A 23,835-nucleotide genomic window follows, 5' to 3' on the forward strand; every position below is an offset into this window, starting at 1 on the left:
AAGAGGTCCAACTCGGATGATGTTATAGGTCTGACTGGTTGTATAGACCTCCTAGGTGGCCTCTGAAGTACATCCTCCAATAGAGCAACCAATTCGGCCTTGCGTAGCCTGTAATACCCCGTAAGTCCACGGCTTTTAGCAATATCACGTAATTGTTTCACAGTGTGTGTATTCATTTCTTTATTGTATAGAAATCATCTTGGAGGAGGATTTCGTCTTGCTCGATACTAGCGCACTTTACAGCGCATGCGTTAATTGTTGATGATTATTAGCGCTATATAAGGAAATTCCTCTCTAGGCGCGCTAGAACTTTTTTTACTCATTTGCAGCATTCTAGGGAACTTACCTTGAACTCCATGACTCAACACTGTATATTAAGTAATTTTCCCCGTTATGCATGACTCAACACTGCATGATAGGGACTTACCCCACTAGGTCTTGGATGATCGGGATTTGTTGTGTTTGACTGTGGAGGTGCGCTTCAGTACTTGATGTGCGTGCGCAAGATGTGCGTTGCGCCAGAACATACATTTCTCTATCTCTTCACTAAGTAGATTTTTCTACGGGCCTTATCGACTAGTGTAGGTGCTTGGAAATAAAAAGCCCGATATCAACGGAGTTAACTATTTTTACTCGCTAAACAACAAAATACAAGGCGAAGTTTAAGATAAGTAGCAAGTTACACATGTAAGATGACATAAAATATACTAAGAAATAAACACTTACAAGAAATATAGTGGCGTAAGCCAAACCAACTACAAGTGAGAGGAAACAACTAAAACAGATGCTGAGATACAGGACAACTCCTGTGATGTACGAAAGACTAATTTCACTCAACAGCGAATTTATTACAAAAATGCATGTTCGACTCTGTCACTACATGTTGAAGACTGAATGCGCAGAAAAAAGATGTGCAAGATATGCAGAAAACTAAATGGACTCAAGGGGAAATTATAACTAAAAATAGTATCAGATATACAACTATTTTTTTACATAATTAACACTGGACATCACAACACAAACACTAACAAATATAATGCATCTTGTACTCCACCGCAGAGCGAACTCTACAACAGAGCACAGACGCGTGTATTACTAATTATTACAGTGTATTACTGAATACTACAAGTTATTACAGTATATTACAGAACACTACAAGGTATTACAGTATATTACTAAATACTATAGGGTATTACAGTATATTACAAAGTACTATAGTGTATTACTGAATACTGCAAGGTATTACAGTGTATTACTGAATACTACAAGGTATTACAGTGTATTACTGAATGCTACAAAGTATTACAACGTATTACCGAATACTACAAGGTATTACAGTGTATTACAGAATACTACAAGATATTACATTGTATTACAGAATACTACAAAGTATTACAGTTTATTACCGAATACCACAAAGTGTTACAGTGCATTACCGAATACTACAAAGTATTACAGTTTATTACTAAGTACTACAGGGTGTTACAGTATATTACCGAATACTATAAGGTATTACAGTGTATTACTGAATACTACACCGAATACTACAAGGTATTACAGCGTATTACCAAATACTACAGTGTATTACCGAATACTACAGGGTATTACAGTGTATTACTGAATACTACAGGGTATTACAGTGTATTACTGAATATACTACAAAGTCATACAGTATAAAATACGACATATTACTAAGTACTACAGTGTATTACTGTATGTTACAAAGATATTACACTAGGCAGTAGTATGTATTGACAACATTACGGCTTTGATAAAGTGCTTAACGTCGTGTGTCGGATGCAGTTAAGCTGCCGTCGGGGCGAAGAATACGACAATGTCGGATAAGACATATTCACAGACTATATGGACCCTTCCATGAAGTGCTACCCGCAATAACAGGGCAATTTCGAACGGAACATTGAACGCACGAGAGAAAACAAGATGGTGGATCCAGGATCAAAAACGACGAGCAGATTGACCAAAACAAGGGCAAAAGCAAATACTTCGCGTTCAAAAAAGACGAAAAAGTTGGCGGCATCTAATATAGATACAAGAGTCGAAAAAACTTACGAAAAAGACTATTTGTTTACGTTAGAGGAAGTTTTGAGTTTTGGGGGAGACAAGGTAGACTAATATAGCTAGCTAAAAATGTTTTGTTCTATTTTTTTTTTTTGTGTAACCTATTACCCAAAATCTACCACTTTAAGAAACATTTGCTTATCACTAAAAAATAAAACAGGATTGTATCAAATTTTCACGAAAAAATGGTGTCCTATGGAAAACCAACTGAGGATATAGCTAGCTGCTATATAGCCTATATAGCAGCTAGCTAGCTATATAGGCTATATATAGCTATAGCTAGCGAGTGTACAATTATCTTTAGAAATGGAACTTTTGTAGTATATAATTAGTACAATGATGGAAGAAGGATGGGAGAAGGATCTCCCGAAACGTCTCCTACTAAACTATCATGTTCAAGAAATGATAAACTTTCCACAGTAATATGTAATTAGTCTTGCATAAAAATATTTTTTTGTGAAAAATAATTATTTACATGTTTTTATAAGGCTGTCATCAAAAATATGTTGTGTTCGCGTCTTCTGACTCACTTTTAGTAATAAAAACCCGAGTTGGTAAGTCAGAAAAAATTCAATCTTTGGTTTTGGTTAAAATGGCGATGGGTCAGACAAGTTCTGTCAAGCTCGTATTTTGGTGATAATATTGTTATGCTTTATCATTAAAAGAAAGTGTTTTGTTAGCAGCGATGTTATTGGAATATGCTCTGGTGACAGTTTGTTACAAGATAATGAAAGTTTTATTTCTTCAAGTCTTCAAGAAAAAAATTCTACCGTCAACTAGTAAGAATTTATGCTTTTTGATAATTCCAGCTGGAGATATCAAAGCACAGCCAGGTCCAAATTTTCCTGAACTACCTTTGATAATCTTTCAGCTCATTTAAGCTTCGTCTTCATCGACAACGCTGGCAACTTCTTCTGCTACAACATTTGACCTGAAATGAAGGTCAGGGAAAGGCTATTTGTGTCATAAGTTTTATTGTTTTGGTGACCTGCCAGTGAGGGTTCGTCAGAAACATGGATTAAGAACTTGTCCAGATGAATTTTGAAAGCGGAAACTGGTACTTCTCCAGAAAGGTCCCGCAAATGTCTCAGAAGAGCTTTGAATAACCTTGGACTAATATGACTTAAACTCCCATACATTTTAGTTTGGAGGGGTTTGGGGGTATGTTGGTTAGAACTAGAGGTAAGGTGCACAATCGACCATGTCTAGGAGAGGTGTAGTAAGAGATAGCAGTACGATTAATGTCACTGAAATTTGGTGCTTGATTCTCTAGAATCTTCCATATGTATATTATTTGGTAGCGCTCTCTGCAATGCTGAAGCGAGTATAGTTTGTTACTGTTGAGGCACTTCCAGTAGTTTTGGTTTCCTGAACCAACCATTTTACGAAGGAAACTCCGCTGTACTGCTTCAAGGAGTGCAATTTTACCTTGTTTTTGAGGACTCCATAGTCAATGACTTCCAGAATTTTAACATAACAGTTGGTTGGTGTGTTTGGAAAACTCGAAGTATCCATGAAGATTACATCTTGCAGAAGTGGTTACTTGGCCAATGTGGTTCTTAAATGTGGCATCATTAGATGGAAGAACGCCAAGATCTTTTCTTCAATTTGAGATCCATTTGAAGTAAGACATGGTATGTTGAAATCAAGTTTGTGTTGACTGAATCGTATAAGCTCAAATTTTTTATCATTGAAGGACATATTGTTTTCTTTTGACCAATTATAAATTGTATTTAGATCTTCCTGAAGCTTGGTGGTGTCGCTTAGGTCTTTGACTTTTTTTGAGAGAGGTGTGTCTTTCGCGAAGCTTTTTAGGATGGAGTTGAAAATATCCTTGTCAATGTCTGTTTCAACCCAAACCTATCACAACCCCTCTCATTTAACCTAACCTTACACACCCACCTCTCTAACCTGAGCCTACCACCACCTACCTTCTAACCCAAACCTACCATAACCCATCCTACGTAAGCTTTAATCCACCGCCCACCTAACCTTAACCTACCACAAACAAACTTCTCACCGAGGCCATTATTAATAGGACCTTATCTACAACTGGAAACTTATTTAGGAAAATACAAGTGCGTGAGATGGATAATTCTCATCTAACACAGACAAAAGCTACCAACACATCGTGCTTTGACAATAGTCCAATCTCAAGTAAGTGACTACAAGTATTTTAACCCAAATAGTACAACTTACCTACCTGCGAAAATGTCTAATAATGAAAGTAAAAATAAATAAGTAAAAAAACATGGTTTACACAGGCACAGCAACTTCACAACCATTAACGCCTCTAGGAAGAAAAGTGTTTAATTTATATTGCCAAAAACGCTACCTTTTGCGAACACATTGTTCGTTATTACCCTGGTCAATTAGAGTGATTAGAAATCTGAAAAACCATTATGGTCGGGAAGATCAAAATGATTATGAAGCTCTTGTTGAGGAACTGTTTTGCCTAAATGCTTGAAATTGCACGACTTGTAGTTGTTAAATCACTGTCTGAATTTAGTTGTACAACTACCAACATATTGAATACTGCAAGTTTTGCATGTTAACAGGTAAACAATTTGCTTGCATATCTACCTGGAAATATAAGTTCTTTTTAGAAGTAGCCATTTAAATGCTCTACAATTGCTTTCCAGATGTTTCCTTATTCTCTACTATGTGCTATGATTTATACGGTTCCATTAACAGTATTCCTCAACATAACAATACATCTTTATTATCATTCCACACCATTATAGCCCCAAAATGACCAAATGTATAATTTATTAACAGAATCTTTTTTTCTAAAAAAAATTAATTTCCGAAGGAAAAAATACTTGTTTATGTGTTGCCTATGGTGTGGGTGCTAGCTACTAGCTAGCTTGCTGGCTGGCTGAAGTGTTTACAAATGCCTTCACCCTTAGTAAAAAAACACAACAATTCATCCCTTTTTTTCTGTGACTGATTTGAATTATCCATGCTCACAGTAACCCACACCTACACACACACACAGGAGTGCAGAGCAAAAACAACAAAGACCACAGCAACAAAGAACATTTATATATTTGCAGAGAATCGAAATTCATAAAAATTAACCAATCAGAAACGAGCTGATAATTACAGTTAATTACGGTAATGAACATTTTCGGACCTAGATGTAGGTAACTACTTCTTCTGTAGGGCTGGTAACCAAATCTCAAGAAGTTAATTCGAGATGCTGTTTATGTGTTTGTTATGTTCTACATTGTTGATGGTTTCTTTAATTTTTATTTATTTCCGAATTTATATACAAGATGAGTATGTCAGTAAAAAATACTGTTATAAATATACGTCCCGAAACGTCGCCTACTTAAACATCATGTTCAAGAAATGATAAACTTTTCACAGTAATATAAATACTGAACAGACAAACCGAAATACTATCTTCAATAATAGGCTTAAAAATGTTTTTAATTTGATTTGATTTGTTTTTGTTGTAATTTTGATTTTCATTCACTTTGAAATCATTTCATTTCATTTTCATTTTGTTTTTGTTTTGAGAATTTTAATAATTTTGTTTTATTTTTTTCATTTTACTATTTCTTTCTTTATTTCTTTTAAAAAATAATAATATGGCAAGGATATTCCACCATAAACAACAATAGTTTCATGGGCAATTTTTGAAATCTTTTGTGTAATGTTTTGTTGAAAAAACAGTATAGAATAAAATGCTTAGAAAGATAACATTTGTTTTAAAACGTGTTAAGTTTTAAGAATATAAAAAACATGTGCCTAAAACTTTAACAACAATTGTTTCAATAAACAATAGTGTATATTGTTTCACATAATTAACAAGCTGTCAAATTTTATTACTTTGTGCTAATACTTTAGGGGGATTTTATTATTAATAAGTTTATAACAATGACATGTGCAATTACAAGAAAATAATTACTGTATTGTTTTATTGTGAAGCTATTGCAACTGAAATATTATTAGAGTAATTATGATAAACAGAAGATAAAAGGGCTTTCGACTTGCAGGATAAGGTCTGTGTAGCGCGTATGCAGAAGCTTACATTTGGAATGTATTGTATATTAGGGTACATTCCATTTAACACAAAAATTGAGACAACCAGCTTAATCTGTTTACCTTAACATGTAATGCGAGGGTTTCATAAATTATCTTGGTTTCACAAGTTCTGTAAGTTCTTCCAATTAAAAAGGAAGTTAAATGAAATGGATTTAGTGATACGCCATGGAGCACTTTTCTTCACAAAACAACAGTTAACATGTTGAGATTGATCAAACAAAAAATTGCTAAACCATGCAAGTTCAATACCATTAGTGCTATATAACTCAAGATTCATAATCAATCGACTGCCACTTATAGTGTCGAAGGCCCTACTCATGTCTTTCGATGTGCTATTTTTTCTATCAACTTGGATATCGCAGGTATGACAGGTATTGGATGATAGTTTTTAATGCAATCTGGTGAACCTGAGTTGAAAATTTGTATAAGTTTTGACACTTTCCAGTCGGAATGAAATAAACCAGTGACAAAAAACAAATTGATTAACTTGATAAGAGGTGCCTTGATGACAGAGTTTGTTTAGTTTTACCCTCAGTTTTTCTTCAACAGTAAGCCAGGCACAGGGTTATGGATGTTTGTTTTGATTTTTGGTGCGATGTTATCTAAACACAAAACCTTTATATTTGAGCTTATTCCAACATGTGTTGACATTATTGGAATTAATAACATGATCAAAGTCCTTGTGTTTATGTATATTACAAGATATCTGGAGTAATCTTATATCTTTTATTCTTGATAAACTTGGGTTGGAAGGATTGGTGGTTTTTTAAACACATGATATTAGTCATGATTGCTGTAACGGATATAACTCTCAAAGTCGATATTTAATTAAATGCTTTCTTTGCTTTTTCCTTATGCACAATGAATCTTTTTTAATGGTACCATAGTGTTAGAACTTAGCCTTGTGTAATTATACCTTTAGTTTTGTTGCTGTTTATTCCCTTATTTGTTTTTAGAAAAAACTTTTAGCTCATAAGGCAATGTTTAATAGTAATTTAATAATTTAATTACTCCAAAAAGCCTGTTATTGTTTTTCGCATAAGCATATCCCAACCTAATTCTAAATTTTTGTTTGGATATAAAAAAATATGAAATATGACCAAGACAGATTTTTTTTAATTAATTTTTTTTAATCGTAGATGTCGTTAAATTTTGTACCTATAATCAAGTTAATGACCCCCATCCTGCTTTTTAAAAAAAACCAACAACATTTGAGACTGCATCCTATATGCCATTCCGTGCTTTTGTATTATTTTAACTCAGGGAAACGCTAATGAATCATTAGGAGGTTCTGAATCTAAAGGCATGGAATCACATTTTAGATATAGTCTCTTCTATTTTGGACATTCGTTTAGTCATTTTAAAGGTCCCTTTTTGACCTTTTTATCCTTTAAGTGCTTTGTATTTGTAAAATATTTCTTTTCTATAGGTTTCCACATTTTAGGAGATATTTCATAACATTTTTAGCCACATATAAATCTTAAATAAACCAATATCAAGATTTTATCTACCAACCGAATTTGCGATCAGGCTACATATATAAACCTTAAATGTATTTATTTTGAGGTTTTTAGTTACTACAGCTAGGAACGAAAAAGGTACTTTGATTTATTTCCTCGCTTTATCCTGCACGATCATAACATTGCAAACCTACAATCTTGGACAAAAATATTGAGACAAAGGCAGTCTTTTTTTTTGCACACATAGGCCAGGCAAACAGCATTGAAAAGTTGGTAGCACATTCTCTAGAATGCCTGCACACTGTAATAACCCACGTTAGGGACCACAAAGGCCCCAAAATATTTGAAAAATGGTTATGCTGCTGTCAGCAACAATTAGCACATTTTAAAAGTTTGGACGTAACCAATAGCCTAAGAGTCCTAAGTCCACTCTGAACATTGACAAGTGAACTTTGTCAAGTCCAAAATGTGTGAATCTAATATAGAAATAGCCTACACAATTACTCATTGTGTCATGAAATGTGCCTAGTCAAGCTTAATCAACATTTAGCCTAAAAAGAAACTCATGTGGTCGAAAAATTTTTTAGCATATGCAGCTCTAAGGGAAAGACGTTGCTAAAAAAATTATGCCTATTTCTTTGTTATTCGGTTAAAATCCATTTATATATTCTTTAAAGAATCTTATTGCCCTCGCCTACTAAATGTCTGGTAAAAGGCATTGTGAGAAATTCGTGAAAGTCCTGTATATCAGATTACATTACTGTGAAAACCTTTTCTAGTCATAAAACTATTGGATTGGAGACACAAAAACTGAGTTTACACACACTATGATTTTTTTTAATTTTGGTTTTTTTTAACCAAATCTTGGTTTTGAAAAAACAAAAGTCTAATCTAAAAATTAATTCATTCCAAAAATAAATCCAATCTAGCATACACATTTTCTACTTGTTTTACAATTACGTCGTCTTAACATCTTTTTAGGACGATTATGAGCGTCTTCTGTCAATTGATGAATCTGAAGAACTGGAAATAACAAATACAGCCCATGACGATTTATCGGAGCTAAAAAATGAAGTAAGTACTATTATTATTATTTTGTTATTATCAATAAAAAAAAGCCTTTTTACCAATCAAGTATATGACATAATTTAAGCAACCTAAATTTAAAGAAAAAAGGAACAAACAAACAAGAAAAAAATAAATAAGCAAATTAAATAAAATAAAAGAATATAATTTTTTAAATAAAATTGCTTCATTAAGTTTCAGATTCAAAAAGCACTGTGTATCGAGTCTATACTGTAAAGTTAAAGTTTTTTCTTTGAGAGGATCAAACTTTTGTTTTTAGCTTCAATCTTATATAAATAATCTGGGGCTTGATATTTTGGAAGTAAAACAAGAAGCTCCAACGGCATCACAAGGTGACCTACCCAAGAAAAAAAGTGCAGAGAAAAAGGAGGATGTAAAGACAGAGAAAATAAAACAGGAGGTTGCAGAAGATATTAATTTTAAAGCATTTTTGTCTTCCTTATCAAACTTTAAGCATGACAAATGCTTACTAAAAAATTGTGTCCCATGGTATAATCAGGTATGGAACAGATTTTATATATTCTTTTGATTAGCAATATTTGTAAATAAGCATGTTTACGGCAAACATTAATGTTTATATAGGTCGCTCATTTGCAGAAATCTCATTCCTCTTTCAATCCTCAAGAAATAAAAGACGTTCAATCTCTTGCAATGAAGTACTGGCAAAATGATGTGGAAATGTATCAAATGGGTAGGTTGATATTGTCAGTTTTGTAATCAAACTGTGTCTCTAGGTTGGCACAATATTTAAAACAACAACATTATCTTTGCATGCAAATACTATTGATGAATTATGTTGGAACTTTTCTTCCAGCAAAAGAAGCAGATAAATCTTCTGACACTCATTGGTTGCGAACAGTTTTGAAGTCAGGAACTCAAAGTGACAAAGTGGCTTCTTTGACTATGCTTACACAGGTTGGACTAAATTTAAATTTGATTCATTGTTGTTTTTACTCTCTTCTGATTTGATGTAGCATAATTTATTTTACTCACCTTTTGCCTGCTAATCAAATCAATTTTAATCAGGACTTCATTGTCCCTACATTATTTTTGATTTATTAGTGTTAGTAAGCTTTTAAGGAGGATGACTTGACCTTCTATTTCTTAACAGGAATCTCCAATTCATTGTATGAGAAGTTTGGAAGCTCTAATGAATATGGCAAAGAAAAAATCAAGACGAGAAGCTTTAATTGCTGTTGGTAAGATCTGTTTATATAAAGTAAACGTGTTATAACTATGATCATGCTTCTAACCGTGTTCTAACGGATTTGTATATGCATTACATCTCTACCATGTTCGGTATTGATTCTCCCCATGCATTTTTTTTAGTACAAATGCTACTGTGTAAGAGAGCTACCTCCTCAACACAGCCAACAGCTAATTTTATAATACAAGATCATTAATTACCTTTATATGATGCCCAAGTTTTTAACACAAATGTATATGTAAAGGCGTTAATACACTATGTTATATATTAATTTCCCTGCGTGAGTGAGCAAGTGAGTCCATGGCACAAAAATCACAGGTCACTTTCTTATTTATCAAGGATTGTCTCTCCAAAGCACGCTGTTACGCTAAATTTCGCTAATTTAAAAAAATAATGCAAAACAGCGGTTTATTTGTTGTTTATTTTTAAAGTCGTACGTGGTTGTTATGAATATAATAATTTAATTTTACCATGGGTTTACTATGTGTGCGCCGTTTTTCACGAAAAGAAATTGTTTATCAACTGAAAAAGAAAACCGAAACGAAGAAGGTTGTCTCATTTTCAAATTAATCCTGAAAAAAGTTATTTCAAACAAGTCATGTCAATGTTTACTCATCATTAGGCTAACCTTATTTGTTCTTCTATGTTTTCCATTTTTGTGTTCTGGGACCAAGGTTGCTCCCTTTTATAAAAAAAACTTTGTTCAATAAGTTCGTCCCTGTGTATGTTGCAATTTCAAATTTTTCTTTAGGCAGACATGTTTTTTTTTCCGGTTTACACTCCTGTACTTTCTTTATGATTCGCCAAGTTACACGGGGATTCTTTCCTTGTTCTTTCTTGTTCCAAAACTCTGTAGAAAGAGATGTACTATTTTGGTACTTTTAGTGTTAAACGATTGCTTATGGCTGGCGTATCTCTTTTTAAACGTTGTTTCACGAAGTCCTATATATTTTGTTGCCTCGTTATTGTCCGTAAATAATATTTTTTGACAAGTTACAAGTTTTTACTAATGGTGTATTATATTAGTACATTATATTTTTGTTGTGGGCAGTGATTAGGTAACCTTTAGATGGATTCAATAAGAGATTCAGTGGATTCTTCTACGGAATTCGGCTAGTTTTTACTATCTTACAAACGACTTTTATTATTTGCAGTCCTACTAAAGTTGAATTTTCAATGTTGATACACACCCATCGTATGGAAATCAGTTAATCTACTTGCTGATTACTTTCATTGACTATATGAGAATAATTTCGATGGTATGGTGGAATGGAAATACATTGCATAAGGCATCTAATGAAGCAAGATTTGGACTGTGACTATTATACAGAGATTTTTTATAAGACAACCACTTTTTCTTCTCCCCTAAGTATAGCTGTGTTAACGTTTTACTGTAGTTTGTCATTATTTTTTGTCTTCACACCCTGAAGTTTTTTTCATCCCATTTATTTTTTACTTCAGATGCATTACGTCACCTTTGGATTTCTGACATTTTACCGGAAAGAAAATTAAGAGTATTTGAACAGGTACAGATTTTTACAGATATTTTTTGCAAACCTTAAACACATATTTTATCCAATAAGGATTTTATTAGTTTTGCGTAAAAAAGATAAAATTCTGCTTCGATAGCACAGAAGAAAAAAAATTATTTTCAAAAATAGTTTGCATTAAATGAGGGTCCATTAGTGTTATCTCTATAGACGAATCTTTTACAATTTGTAGTAGCAATTAAGGACACTTTAATTTATGGAGAAAGGGCGAGAGAACCATAAACAGAAAAGTTTAAAAATAATATTATAATATTATAATTATCAGCCCATTCTACACCTGAAAAAGGATCCTTATCCTCAAGAAGTTCTTTTTTTTATTATATAAAATATTGTACAATTTATTCTTAAAAAATAAAATTAAATTTTAAAATGAGTAAAACCAGTGTAGAGAAATGATTTATGCGCTTGCTAAAATTGTGAAAGTGTTTTTGTTTTTTTATAAGAATCCATTTCAAAGTCTAAAGCAGCTATGCAATGATGGAAGAAAAGACTCACAGATTAAATTACTAATGACAATGGCATTCGAGCATCAGTTAAAATCTACATACTTACAGTACATCGAAATAATACAGGTACTCGTGTTATCTATTTTCATTGTATATTTTAAAGAAAATTTTTATCAATATTTAACTTTTTGTTTGAGCACATGGCACTGAATGTAAGTGATTATTTCATACCTTGCATGCGATTAAGTTGAAAAACCTAATGTGTTCATGTATTATTTGACATGATTTAGCAAATGTATTTTCTAGTATGCTTGAACGTCATCATTGTTTCTTTTAAACTGCATTGTGTCTGTCATTTCAGTAATTTGCGATATAATCATTTTCACAAAATTATACCTTTCTGCCCTTTAGCATTTTCCTTGTAAATGGAAATGTATCAGTTTGGTATGATACATGACTGATACATTTTAATACTTTGGTAAAAATATTGTTTTGTATGAACAAGTTCTTTAACATCTTTTTTTTTCATTTAGAATTTATCAAAGGATCCTCTCGTAAACATTAGAAATAAAGTTTTAGGTAAGTCAACTTTTACTACTCGATAAGAAGGTTTATTTGAAATTATTGCTACTATGACATGTGATGTTGTGTGTTTAGGCATTATCTATGAACTTTTGGTGCTGAAACCTGAACAGGAACAAGTATTAGTTCAAATTATTTATCCACTGTTTTATCTTCTGAAGTTATTAAAACTGAAGAACTTTTTGGGGTAAAAGGCGAAAGACTCTGTTCTAATCAAAGCAGTGAATGGAAGAAACAGGTATGAAAGCATGAGTTTTTACCTCTCGTATTTTAGAAATTATTGGCAATGTTGGTAAATAAACTTGGTGATCCAGACAAAAAGGTAGCTTCAAAGTCATCTTACTTGATGTCCCAACTCAGTAAGTTGTTACTGTTTTTTGTACCTTATGCACACTGCTTTCAGATGCCTTGTTGGGACTATGTGACTACCACATAAGAGAATTAAAAGACATGTTTTAATAGGAACTATACGTTATTCATGTAGAAATTTTATTTTGTTTCAGTACTAAAACATCCAAACATGAAAAATACTGTCATCCAAGAGGTGGAAAGAATGATGTTTCGACCAAATGTTTCAGAAAAATCTCAGTAAAAATGTTCCCATTTTTTGCTGGTGTTTTCATTTTATGTTTGCATATTAATTTTCGTTTTTCTATTCAGGTATTATGCTATATGTTTTCTCAATCAAATTGCCTTATCCCACCAAGAAAAAAATGTTGCAACAAAATTAATATCGATATATTTTTCATTCTTCAAGGTATTCTTTTTCTCTCTGTTAAAAATATACTTCATTATATAACAATTGTGCACTAACACTGCTCAAATTTTTGTAATCAGGTTACAGCTACACGCTACAAAAATAAAAAATCAGTAGACGCGCAGCAAACAAAGTTACTAAGTGGACTATTGACTGGTGTTAACCGTGCTTTTCCTTATGCTCAAGGTTAGTGTTTAGATAACTAGAGGTGACCATTGTGTCTTGAAATCTAGAAAGCCCTTAAAATACTTGATATTTTTCCATCTTGTTATTGATTGTTTTCATTCTCAAAGTAGGCAATTGCCTGAAATTTGATAATGAAATTAAAGTGTGGTCACATAACTACTTACTACTTACTAACAAGTAGGTGAATCTAAATAATGTTTTATGCAGTTAACTGTTCTCCGATAGAGTAATGTTTGTAGGTCTAGTTGTTTTTCAAGTTTCATGTTGTATTTTTCTACAATACCAGGTCAAACTTGCTAAGTATTGTATAACACGCTTCAATTGTTCATTGCGTCATGGAATTCCTCTAGACTGCAGCCTTTAATGAAACCACTAATAAATATCTTTTTGTGTGTATACAAGTTAAAGTAATCTGATGTCAATACTCGATGATATAAAATTTTAGGAGAAGACGGGGAATATGACGAGAAGTTGAACACGCTGTTTAGATTGACACATATCGATCATCTTGGGACTAGTATACAAGTATGTTGTTTGTTGTCATGACTAAGAAATATATACATTAATTTCTCTGTTCTTACAGTCAAAGACTGGTGCAATTTTATGTCTTTCTATCAGTCTTATGTTGAATTGATTTATTATCTGTTATTATCATCATACCGATATTTTTTTTTCTTTGCAGGCTTTCATGTTGATCTACCAAGTAATGGAGTCGAGGTAATAAGGTTCTTGAGACAATCTAACGGTGTAACTCACTGGAACATTATTTAATATATTGTCTTTTCTGTTCGCGCAGGCAATCCGTGTCTGATCGATACTATCAGGCATTGTATGAGAAACTGCTTGATCCAGAGATAAAAAATTCATCAAGACATGTAAGCAAATTTTCATTTTTAAGCTTTAAGATCTACTTTTTTTTCTTATAGCATGTCAATTTTTTCTTCTTTAGACAATGCTTTTAAATTTACTATTTAAATCAATGAAAAATGACCCCGCTTTGAAGAGAGTAAAGGTTTGTAGTTTAATTTTGTTATGAAGGTTAATCATATTATACCCGAGAGGATATACAAAGTGCATAAGGCATCTTCAATTAGGCATAACTTTCTGTTAAAAGTTTGTGACTCCCTGCCTTTTAATAATGAAAACAATTGGGTGGAATTTTTTTATTTCATGGAATTTCTGCAATTTTTCTTAGTTATTCAGAAATTCTTGAAGGATCATTATCATTTAAATTTTGACAAATTAGACATTTTGTCAAGCGCGCACGCTATAACAAAAAAATCTTGTTAACTTTTTGCGATATAGCGAAAAATGCAGTCAAATGGAAACGAGCCTTAATTCAACAGTGTTGTTGCGATTTTATATATAATATATATTCACCTTTTGCCTGTCTGTAATCCAAAGATCGTAGCTGCGAGCAGCGACAGGAGAAACCCCTAGCATTTTTCCACAGAATAACGATTACACTAAGAGATCAGAGGTAGTAAAATTGAATATCTAAAGGTAGTCTTTCTACAGTGCCTATGATTTTTAATACTATCTTTAGGAAGTCAGATTTAGCGAGTCAATACTGTACACAAAGGTGAATCAGAAATACGACCTTAGGTAGTCATTTGAAAATGAGGACCTTTCGTGAGTCAGGTTGACGGCCTTCAGTGGGTCGAATATACGCAAATTAAGCAGTAATTACTGCTACCGTGGCGATGTTTTGCAAATGACTATCGTAATCTCGTTCAAAGGACTGCCATTACCTAGCCCTGATGACTATATTTACCTAGTCTAAATGACTATATTTTTTGCAATGCATCACTACCTTGTTGAAAAAGCATACCTTGGTAAAAGTTCTCTCCGGTATAGCATCACTTTCCAATTAGGTGCTGTATTATCCTTCAATTTTACGACACGTTTCTGTATAAAACTGTAAAAGACTTCTAAGCGTGCAGGATACGCCAGGTTAAACATATATTGTAATGCAAACCCTGCTTCGAAAGACATAATGAGGCTGTCAGTTGCTTTTGTTTCATTACCATCATTTATAACACGATATGTTAAGCCCGTTCTAAATACATCTAATAACTCAGGAACATAACCAGTAGCACACATCTGGACAAAGGTGCCAAGGTTTGTTGCATCTTCTGCAGCAACTCTAGCATGGGCATTTTATATTTCTCTAAAAGGAAAAGTCAAGCTAATGGTTTGACTCTTAGTAATGTCACCTCACGCCCCAAGAAACAAAAACAAACAAAACAAATAAAGTAACATGTAGTCCCTATGCTTTGCAATGTTTAGAAGACACTGCAAATAAATTCTTATCAAAAGGATTTGTCTTTAAACGGGTATGTTCACACTGTTTTAAAACGTTAAAAGCGAACATTAATTTAATGTTTTTTTTTTAAAAAAATATCTTTCAGAAGAATGTTTATTTATCTTGCCATCACATGTAGCTTCACAACTAATTTTCTCCATCAAGTTAACATTAATATGCAGCTTAGGAGATTGCAATCTGATGATCTTTGCAGCATTCTTAAATTAATACTGTTGAAAACAGAGATCAACATCCAACTCTGTTAAACGCTTGAATTCATCAATAATCTAAACAAACAAAAAACAACGTAAAGTAACAAAAAACAACCTATGTATTTTCTAGTACTTTCCATATGATTTATATCTGGTACACTTAGTAAAACAACCACAAGTTGCTTAGGAATAAATAAATAACGGTATTCCCAGGTCGAGCCAAAAATTTTAATAAATTATGTACACGGTTGACGCGATGAAAGTATAATATGCATTGGGGAGATGAATGCTTTTGACCTGTCGAGGTTCTTTCAACAAAGGGAACTTATGAATTAATTCAGCTACACTACACTCATCCCCAATAATTCTTTCCTCCACTATGAAAATGTTTTCTCCATAGCAACATTTAAGACCGTCTGCTTTCTGTTATATTGATGCACATTAAACGCTTGGAAAGGGTTTGTCTATGCATCTCCATGATTGTATCATCTTCTCCCTGAGCGTGATTTTTAATACCCCAGAAATTGCTTCTTCTAACCGCTCCTTTGATTTTATTAGTCGCATACCTTTTTGATTGTTTAGAAAACTTGCTTTTCATTAAGATTATTTCAGGAAGCTTTTCGCTTTCTTTCAGAAGAATTCTCTCACTAAGTTAACTTCTTGCAACCTACTTCTCCCTTATCTGAATGTTATGTTCTTTATACTTTTTACATAAATTTTTTTCACTTTTGACATTTATTCTTTTTTGCTTTATTTTTGTTTACATTTAAATTTACCATATTTAATTTTAAGATTCGAACGCTTCCATGGTGTTTCAGCGGGCATTTCTGGCAAATAATAACGGGGTTACGCACTAATCGAGTGCCTCCTAACCTATCAGATTGCGTGTTTTAATTATTATCGTGTTTTGCCCGCCTACCCGGGTAATAATACGATTGTTATGCATCAAAAGAATGAAGACAATGCATTATTGATATAGCATAGTTACAACTATAGAAAGTGCTGGTTTTCTAACATGTCGCGTAAAATGTTTTTATAAAACACGACACAACATTTATTTTTATGCCATTTTGTGAAACACAACACCCCCAACTTAGTCACATGACAGGGCGAGATCTGTTAAAAACACTTGAAAAATTGTGCCTCTGCTTCACGAGACTTGCCGTAAACAATGACTGTCATTTTTTCTAGTGGCATTTATATTGGTTAAAAATAGGTTATTACAGTCAGTTTTACGCTAATTTCGGTGTTGCTATGTTAAGGCTCTGTTAATGAGAAAATGTTTAACATCTAAAGAAAATGTATTACAAAAACTTAATTAGCCAGCTGTAGCTTATGTTTACTTGCATAGTCATTCTACTGCAAGAAGCTCCCTTATTTGTCGTTCATTTCTATGCGAATTGAACGACATGTTTTGATGTCTGCCTAAACCATAGAGTGAAAAAGCAACAAATAAGAAAATTTTTAAAGGGTAATAATGAAGTCCGTTGTTCCAAGATGTTTTATTTAGCTAGTTAGCTAGCTATTATATGTAGTTAGCTAGCTATTATATGTAGTTAGAATTTAAAAATAAAATTCAAACTAATAACTAACTAGCTAGCTACAACTAAATATATTAAAATAAGTGACAAATGGGAATTAAATTTTCCAATAACTATGGACGCTACTTTATTAAAATTATGTCTGTACAATACAGAAGTTAGAGTAATCCTTATTTAACTAATAAATAATACTCTAAACAAAAGAATTGAACTTGCAGTCGACAAACAGAGTTTAATAAAAAAAATTCCCCGCGAAATTTGATCATAGTCTCTGTCTTATTTATTTCAAGGATCTATTTTGCTAACAATTAAAACTATTTTGGTAAAACGAGTTGTCACATGCTTAATTTCATCCAGTGGATAGTGTTTGCTATTGTTTAACTCCCCGCGAAACTTGATCCCCGGAGCTTTACTTTTTTCCTGCATCTGCGTACCAGTATCTTGAGTCCAAACGCTTACAAGTTGTTGTCAAACTCAAAGGTATATATAAGATAAATGGTGAAATTTTATACGCCTGATATCAATATATATGTACTGCTGATATATAGTTGTGTAAACTGGGATACACCTCGCGCACACAACGCGTACCCTTGCTAAGCGCTAAAAAGAAAAATGAGTTAAGCTCTCTAGAACCGATAAATTTTAGTTAGCTAGCAGGATAGCTATTTACTCAGGTAACTAAAAACTTATCTGCTCAATGTAGCAGCTAGTGGTGGTAGTATACTATTATATATAACTTATCAATACATAGACCTTCCTAATTATTCATCAAACATAAATCTAGATAATCTCGGAGTAAAGAGCAGACTAAGTATTTTTATAACTTTTTTTTGACTATTTAATATGGTCAAAATGACTACCATGAAGCGAGTCTTCTTTTCTCAACGTGTAGTTCTTACCTTTGGTAGCCACGATGTCTAGATCTTGACTATCATAGGCTATATATTAGTAATGACTACCTGGACCTACTTGGAATGACTCTATAAAATTTCTCAATGTAGTGTTTCTATAGTTGTTTTATATACGCTTATAAATATTTTAGTTTTGGCAAGGGTACATGCCAGTCAGTGTGTATGTATTGTAGAGATCAGAAACTTTATTTGCAGACCATCTGTATGATGTCTTTCACAAATGTTTTGTTGTTGTACCGTTGTTGCGTTGTTCTATCATAGGGTTGTGAGCACGCTTATTCTGGATTTTGTGTTGAGTAAATTTTCTGTACAGACGATATTGTAGTGCTATGTAAAAATAAAATTTTGTTTTTAGTCATTCATAAAACGGTTATTGCAACTATGTTCACAAGAACAACCTTCGTTCTCTTGTGGAGTTCTCTTTCTGCTATCCGAGGTAAACAATCCACATTTTTTTGTTTGCTATCTATGACTTTCTATCCAGTCTGATTATTTTAGTGCTAAATGTTTCTTCTGTTTATTCTAACATAGTTGTGTTTATACAGTTTCTTTGAAACATAGAAACAAAAGTTAATAAAATAATAAAATATAAAAAAACATCTTTAAAAAGATCCTGCTAATTATTTTTGACATTTTCACCCAGATCATCAAGGTTAAACCTGGTATCAAAACTATGATGCAACAAATTGAGGTATGTTTTGTTTTAACACTTACCATAAGGATGACATTATGTTACATGGAAGAAGTTGGAAAGAAAAGCCTCGCATTTTTTAGTTATGAAACGTAACTTCAACATTTGAATTATTTTTCATACTAACTGTGTATATAAATACTTTTTATCTATTTTTGCAGGATGAAGATGGAGAAGAACATTTTAAGGACGTTGTTGCCAGTGACTGTGAAGTTGGAATTGAAAACGACAGTCAAGAAAATGATGACGTGATACGTGAAGATACCACAGGTGAAGAAACAAAACCAACAAGACCTTCTTGGACGTTTATAAATAAAGATACGAAAAATGAAACATATGACATAAATCATAGAAACCCACTCTATGCTGGTGCAGAATTTTCAAGTGTCTGGGAGGCTATACCATTGTTAAAACATTTCCATCCATCAGTTCAGCATTTCAGCTCCTCGGTATTGCAGGTATCGTATTCTTTAATGTTTTTCAATCTGCAGCAATTTTTGTCAACACAAACCTGTGATCGAAATTGCTGTTGATATTAGGGAGAAATCATTGAATATAAAGGAGATCCACTGCAAGATTTTACAATGATTAGGTAAGCAGAATATAGATTGCGTGAGATTGTCCTGAGTTTGAAAAAATTTGAAATACAGTTAATGTTTGTTTTATGCGTCTGACACGACCATAACACTTCCGTTGTAGATTTTTAGACAGATTTATGTATCGAAATCCAAAGAAGAAAGAAGTAGAACATGGAACTTCTCTTATGCAGGTATTTGTTTTTGACGTTGTTTATTGGGTTGTAAAAAGATTTTGTTCACCTATATTTGCTTCTGGATCATTCCCAATTCTTTCTATTTGTACTTGTAACTCTTTATACCCTAACTGTTTGTTTCTATACACCTTTCATGTAACTAAAGAAGAAATGAAATCTGAAAATAAAGATGCATAATTTACAAATGCTGCGAAACAAACCAAACTGTTCTAACGACAAAGATCCATAATTGAGAGTTACTAAATACTTGACCGTTGGCTTGAGTAGGTTTTTGTGAGGGGAATTAATTTTGCAAATCAGTCAAGAAAAATTTCACGATAATTTGCTTCGCTAATTCTCCAGAAAACTTTTCGCTAGGCGGAAAAGATGTCAATTTGTGAATATTTCTGACATGAATTAGGGAATCCTTGAGAATGCTATAAGGTTTTGGACTTCTTCTTTAGCCAAAAGAATTATCCTCGCGATTGAAAGAAGAACCAGTAAATTCAAAAGTATTTCTACAAAAATCTAAAGATAAAATAAGACAAGACGAGTTGTTTTTCTACCTCTACTTTAAACAAACAGAAAAATCGGATAAAAAATTAAAAACAGAGAAGAGTGATGGGGACGAAGAAGGTAGATATACAATTTGATTTCTGTACTCTCTGATAAGTGACGTGTTTATGTTTTCTATAGTACTTTTGTCCAGTTATATATTTTTAAGAGACGTGTCAGAAAGCTTCAAATAATATACACGTCTAGAACTAGTTGAGCTTGTTATCTAGAAGACTTGAATTGCTCTTACTATCCTTGGTTATACACAACTTAATTTATTTGAATTTTTTAGTATTATCTGAAGAAAATATATTTGATGTTGACTTTGCAAGGTGGGTGATTTTTTTTTATTTTGTATCTTTTTTATTTGTTTTTGCAACAAATATTTTCTGTAGTGAGATGAAAAAGAACAAGAATAAGACATCGAAGAATGAAGATACTGGAGAAAGTGAAAGTAGTGAAGATGAATTTGGGCGAGGTAAAAAGAGAATTTTTTGTATGTTCTGATGTTTAAAATATGAAGCTGTTAAAATTGTGAGAATTGATTGTATTTTAGATGAACTTTTCGATTATGATAATATGGGAGAAGAGAGTGATGAAGGTTGGTAAACCAAATGAAATTTTAACCGAGTTTTACCTTCACGGATTACCAGTAAACGAATAAGCTTTTTCCTGGAAATTTTCTTTTTCACATTTTTTCTCTTATTTTGTAATGTTTATGTAGCAGCATTTTGTTTAAATGCCAAAGTAAATCATATTTTTAGACTTCGATGGAACGCCAGCTCATAAAGACAAGAAATTTGCAGATAAAGATTATGAAGATGTAAGTAGAAGCAAAATAAAAACATCGCAACGAATAATCGTCGTAAAGTATGAGATTTGATATTGTTTGTAGGCCTTGTTTGAGAATTTAAACTCAGATGGCGAATCGATCGATGGTGATGATTCTGAAGGAGCTAAGATGTAAGACATTTGTAACTCAGTGCTAGTTATACGATTGATTGCTGATTTGCTTACCGTAAACACTAATAAACGCCCCAGGTAGAGAATTTTAGGAGGGGGTTTATTGGAGAGAGACCAAAAAATAAAAAGTCAAATATTCATTTTTTTAAATACCTATATTTTCAAAAAAAACTCACCGTCTGCGTCACCGTTTCCGTCTTACCAATTGAACTCAGTCCCTCATTTTTATGATTTTACGTAAAAATCAATGCTTGTCTTTATTTCCCTGTAAATTTCTTGAATGAGAAAAGCTTCCCTTTTTGACTGAAGAAGGCAGCGTTTACGATACGCCAGGTGGTTTAAAAAGACCTTGCTTCACACTCGTATGCTTACAACTATGGAAATGTGATCCAAACCCCAATCATCTTTAAAGTTTTCTTGGCTTTTTGATAGAGTCTTGTAGCTTTATATTTACCTGTAGTTAAAAAATTTATTTAGAGAGTGCAATATGGATTCCATGTTTGCTACTGCAGATGAGGTACGAGGTTTTTACGTCAAAGGAGTACTAACGATTGACAACAAGTTGTGCTTAAAGTATTTATTATAATATGAATATAAACTGCGAGCTTTGATTCTTGAGATATTTAACGTCAAGGTAGTCCTACGGTCGCCCATAGGTAGTGTTAAGTAAAAATATTAACTTGTGGGATGTAAACAAACGCATTCTGAATTAACGAAGCGAAGGAATGCTGAACTGTGCTTCTTGCGATTGTCTAAGAGTAACTTTATTTATCATGTTTTGAAATACATATCTTTATCAGAATAAAATAATATTTCCCTGTTATAAATAAAGTTTTAGAGTTTTGAAATGAGTTATCACTTGGAAAAAATAAAGCACATTCTGTTCGGTAAAATACTAATTTGTGTGACGTAAGTCCGCGGGAATGAAAACAAACGCATTCTGAATTACGATTTTATCATGTGAAAAGAATATCTAGAATAAAGTGATGTTTTACCGTTATGAATATAGTTTTAGAGTTTTAGACACTATTGCGTTATTTTTGTATCAAAACATCTTGAAAGACAACAATTTAAAAATTTTTATGAGATGTTGTTTTCGTGATATGTAGTTTTTTTGCCATATTATTTTTATGAGATGGTGTTTTCGTGAATGTTTTTATTTCATAAAAACATATATGTAGTTTTTTTCGTTAGTTCTCCTTTAATTAATTTTGTTGAATTTTATACTGGAAGTGCTGTGTTAAGAAGGTTTGGGTGATTTTACGGAATCACTATTATCTAGTCTTGCAAACAAACTTCGTAAGTAACTCCCTCCTTCGTATTGAAAAAACACCCTGCTTCGTTTTAGTTTGCACACTTACTTGAAGATGACGAAAGAGAGAAAAACAGTTCAGGCGTACATCCGAAACAACAAGAATGGGAGCAAAGACACGACAAGAAAAATTGGAGACGTGGCAAACGGAAGAAGTTTAGTGGAAAGCTTCAAGTTAAAGGCCAACAATATAACGAGAGAAGGAAAGTGAAAAAGACTTAATATTATGTTTTTTAATGAGGAATATATTATGCACTGAATACATTGTGTTTTGATTATTGAGAGATGAAAGCCCACAATCAGTCTGTGGATTTTTTACAATGTATGCGGTATACATCTCGATTTGTAAATAAAGTATTTTTCAATTTAAATGGTGCGTCACATTTCAAGTAATTTGATATATATGTTATGTTGCAGGCTATGCTGAACCGTATTCCTCTTTTTAGCCCTCCTGCTTTATTTTACCGTCCTTGGAGACTTAAAAACTTATTTATTCCACTTGCCCCTCCCCACCTTAAGAAATGCGAACAGACCCGATGATAGTGAAATCATGTTCATCAATTATGATGCTTGTAATGGTTTGCTTCGTCGTCCATGGTGCATCAGGCGATGTAGATGACAACGCGGATCCGTTTGATGTTACAGACAATGAACAAATAAAAATGTTTAAAATTATCATTTATTTAGCTTCCTCCCTCCATTTAGGCTCCACCCCCACCACCACCCTAAAAGGAATTATGGTATGCATTTTATGTATGTTAAACAGCAAAGTAAAAATGTACTGTGAAGAATAGTTATCCACAAAAAAACTGCCTCAAAAACGTTTTGAAATATTTTGAACCCTTTGTAATTAAATATTTACAATAACAATTCTAATCATTATTTTTTTTAGTAAATTAACAAACATGGCTCTGTGTTGTGACCAAGTTAGGAGAATTTATTAGTAACTCGTCATGGTCTTCGTCGCCGGTAACTTTGATCGTAAGCGTCAGCATCTTATTCGCCGTTCTCGTCGGCATCTTCGTCGTCGACGTTTCCTTCATGAGTCTCAACGCCGTCATTTTTCTTCTTTCAAATTCCGCACGAGAGTATAAATGCCATAAACAACATGGTACATCTTATCTTACAAAGCGTCTTAATCTTCCTCAAAGTAGGTATCTTTACAACGACTGCATTTTCCGCTAGAAC

At 32.8% G+C, this 23,835-nt stretch overlaps 2 protein-coding genes across 3 annotated transcripts in view; both read left to right on the forward strand.

The window, feature by feature from the left end:
• The first annotated feature begins 1,584 nt into the window (after nt 1–1,584).
• Nucleotides 1,585–22,907, forward strand: LOC130656151 (CCAAT/enhancer-binding protein zeta-like). 2 transcript variants are annotated; one of them, XM_057458973.1, is made up of 31 exons: nt 1,585–2,124; nt 8,574–8,666; nt 8,938–9,177; nt 9,261–9,369; nt 9,493–9,593; nt 9,790–9,877; nt 11,347–11,411; nt 11,879–12,007; nt 12,415–12,460; nt 12,539–12,582; nt 12,738–12,822; nt 12,967–13,051; nt 13,124–13,220; nt 13,301–13,406; nt 13,852–13,931; nt 14,089–14,123; nt 14,203–14,281; nt 14,356–14,418; nt 18,731–18,811; nt 19,019–19,066; nt 19,228–19,524; nt 19,606–19,658; nt 19,766–19,835; nt 20,282–20,453; nt 20,665–20,704; nt 20,768–20,850; nt 20,929–20,973; nt 21,137–21,195; nt 21,268–21,335; nt 21,813–21,852; nt 22,684–22,907. In XM_057458973.1, the coding sequence occupies exons 1-31, from the start codon at nt 1,942–1,944 to the stop codon at nt 22,867–22,869; spliced, it is 2,970 nt and encodes a 989-aa protein (XP_057314956.1). In that variant the 5' UTR covers nt 1,585–1,941; the 3' UTR covers nt 22,870–22,907. The 2 variants fall into 2 exon arrangements, with proteins under 2 accessions (XP_057314956.1, XP_057314957.1); XM_057458974.1 differs by lacking the exon at nt 8,574–8,666.
• The window catches only part of LOC130656156 (ras-related protein Rab-1B-like), a 51,668-nt gene continuing 36,234 nt past the window's right edge, over nt 8,402–23,835 (forward strand). The window contains exon 1 of the mRNA XM_057458984.1: nt 8,402–8,411. The gene's annotated coding sequence lies outside the window, so the exon portion shown is untranslated. The remainder of the gene's footprint in view (nt 8,412–23,835) is intronic.

This window comes from Hydractinia symbiolongicarpus, chromosome 9, assembly GCF_029227915.1.
Source record: "Hydractinia symbiolongicarpus strain clone_291-10 chromosome 9, HSymV2.1, whole genome shotgun sequence".
Lineage (NCBI taxonomy): Eukaryota > Metazoa > Cnidaria > Hydrozoa > Anthoathecata > Hydractiniidae > Hydractinia > Hydractinia symbiolongicarpus.

Bases quoted from the DNA above. Each gene is read 5' to 3' on its own strand.
- LOC130656151 (XM_057458973.1), top strand. From the start codon at position 1,942: ATGGTGGATCCAGGATCAAAAACGACGAGCAGATTGACCAAAACAAGG. The intron at 9,594-9,789 runs GTTGGACTAAAT...ATTTCTTAACAG, and splicing joins CTTTGACTATGCTTACACAG to GAATCTCCAATTCATTGTAT. The intron at 12,823-12,966 runs GTAAGTTGTTAC...ATTTTGTTTCAG, and splicing joins TTACTTGATGTCCCAACTCA to TACTAAAACATCCAAACATG.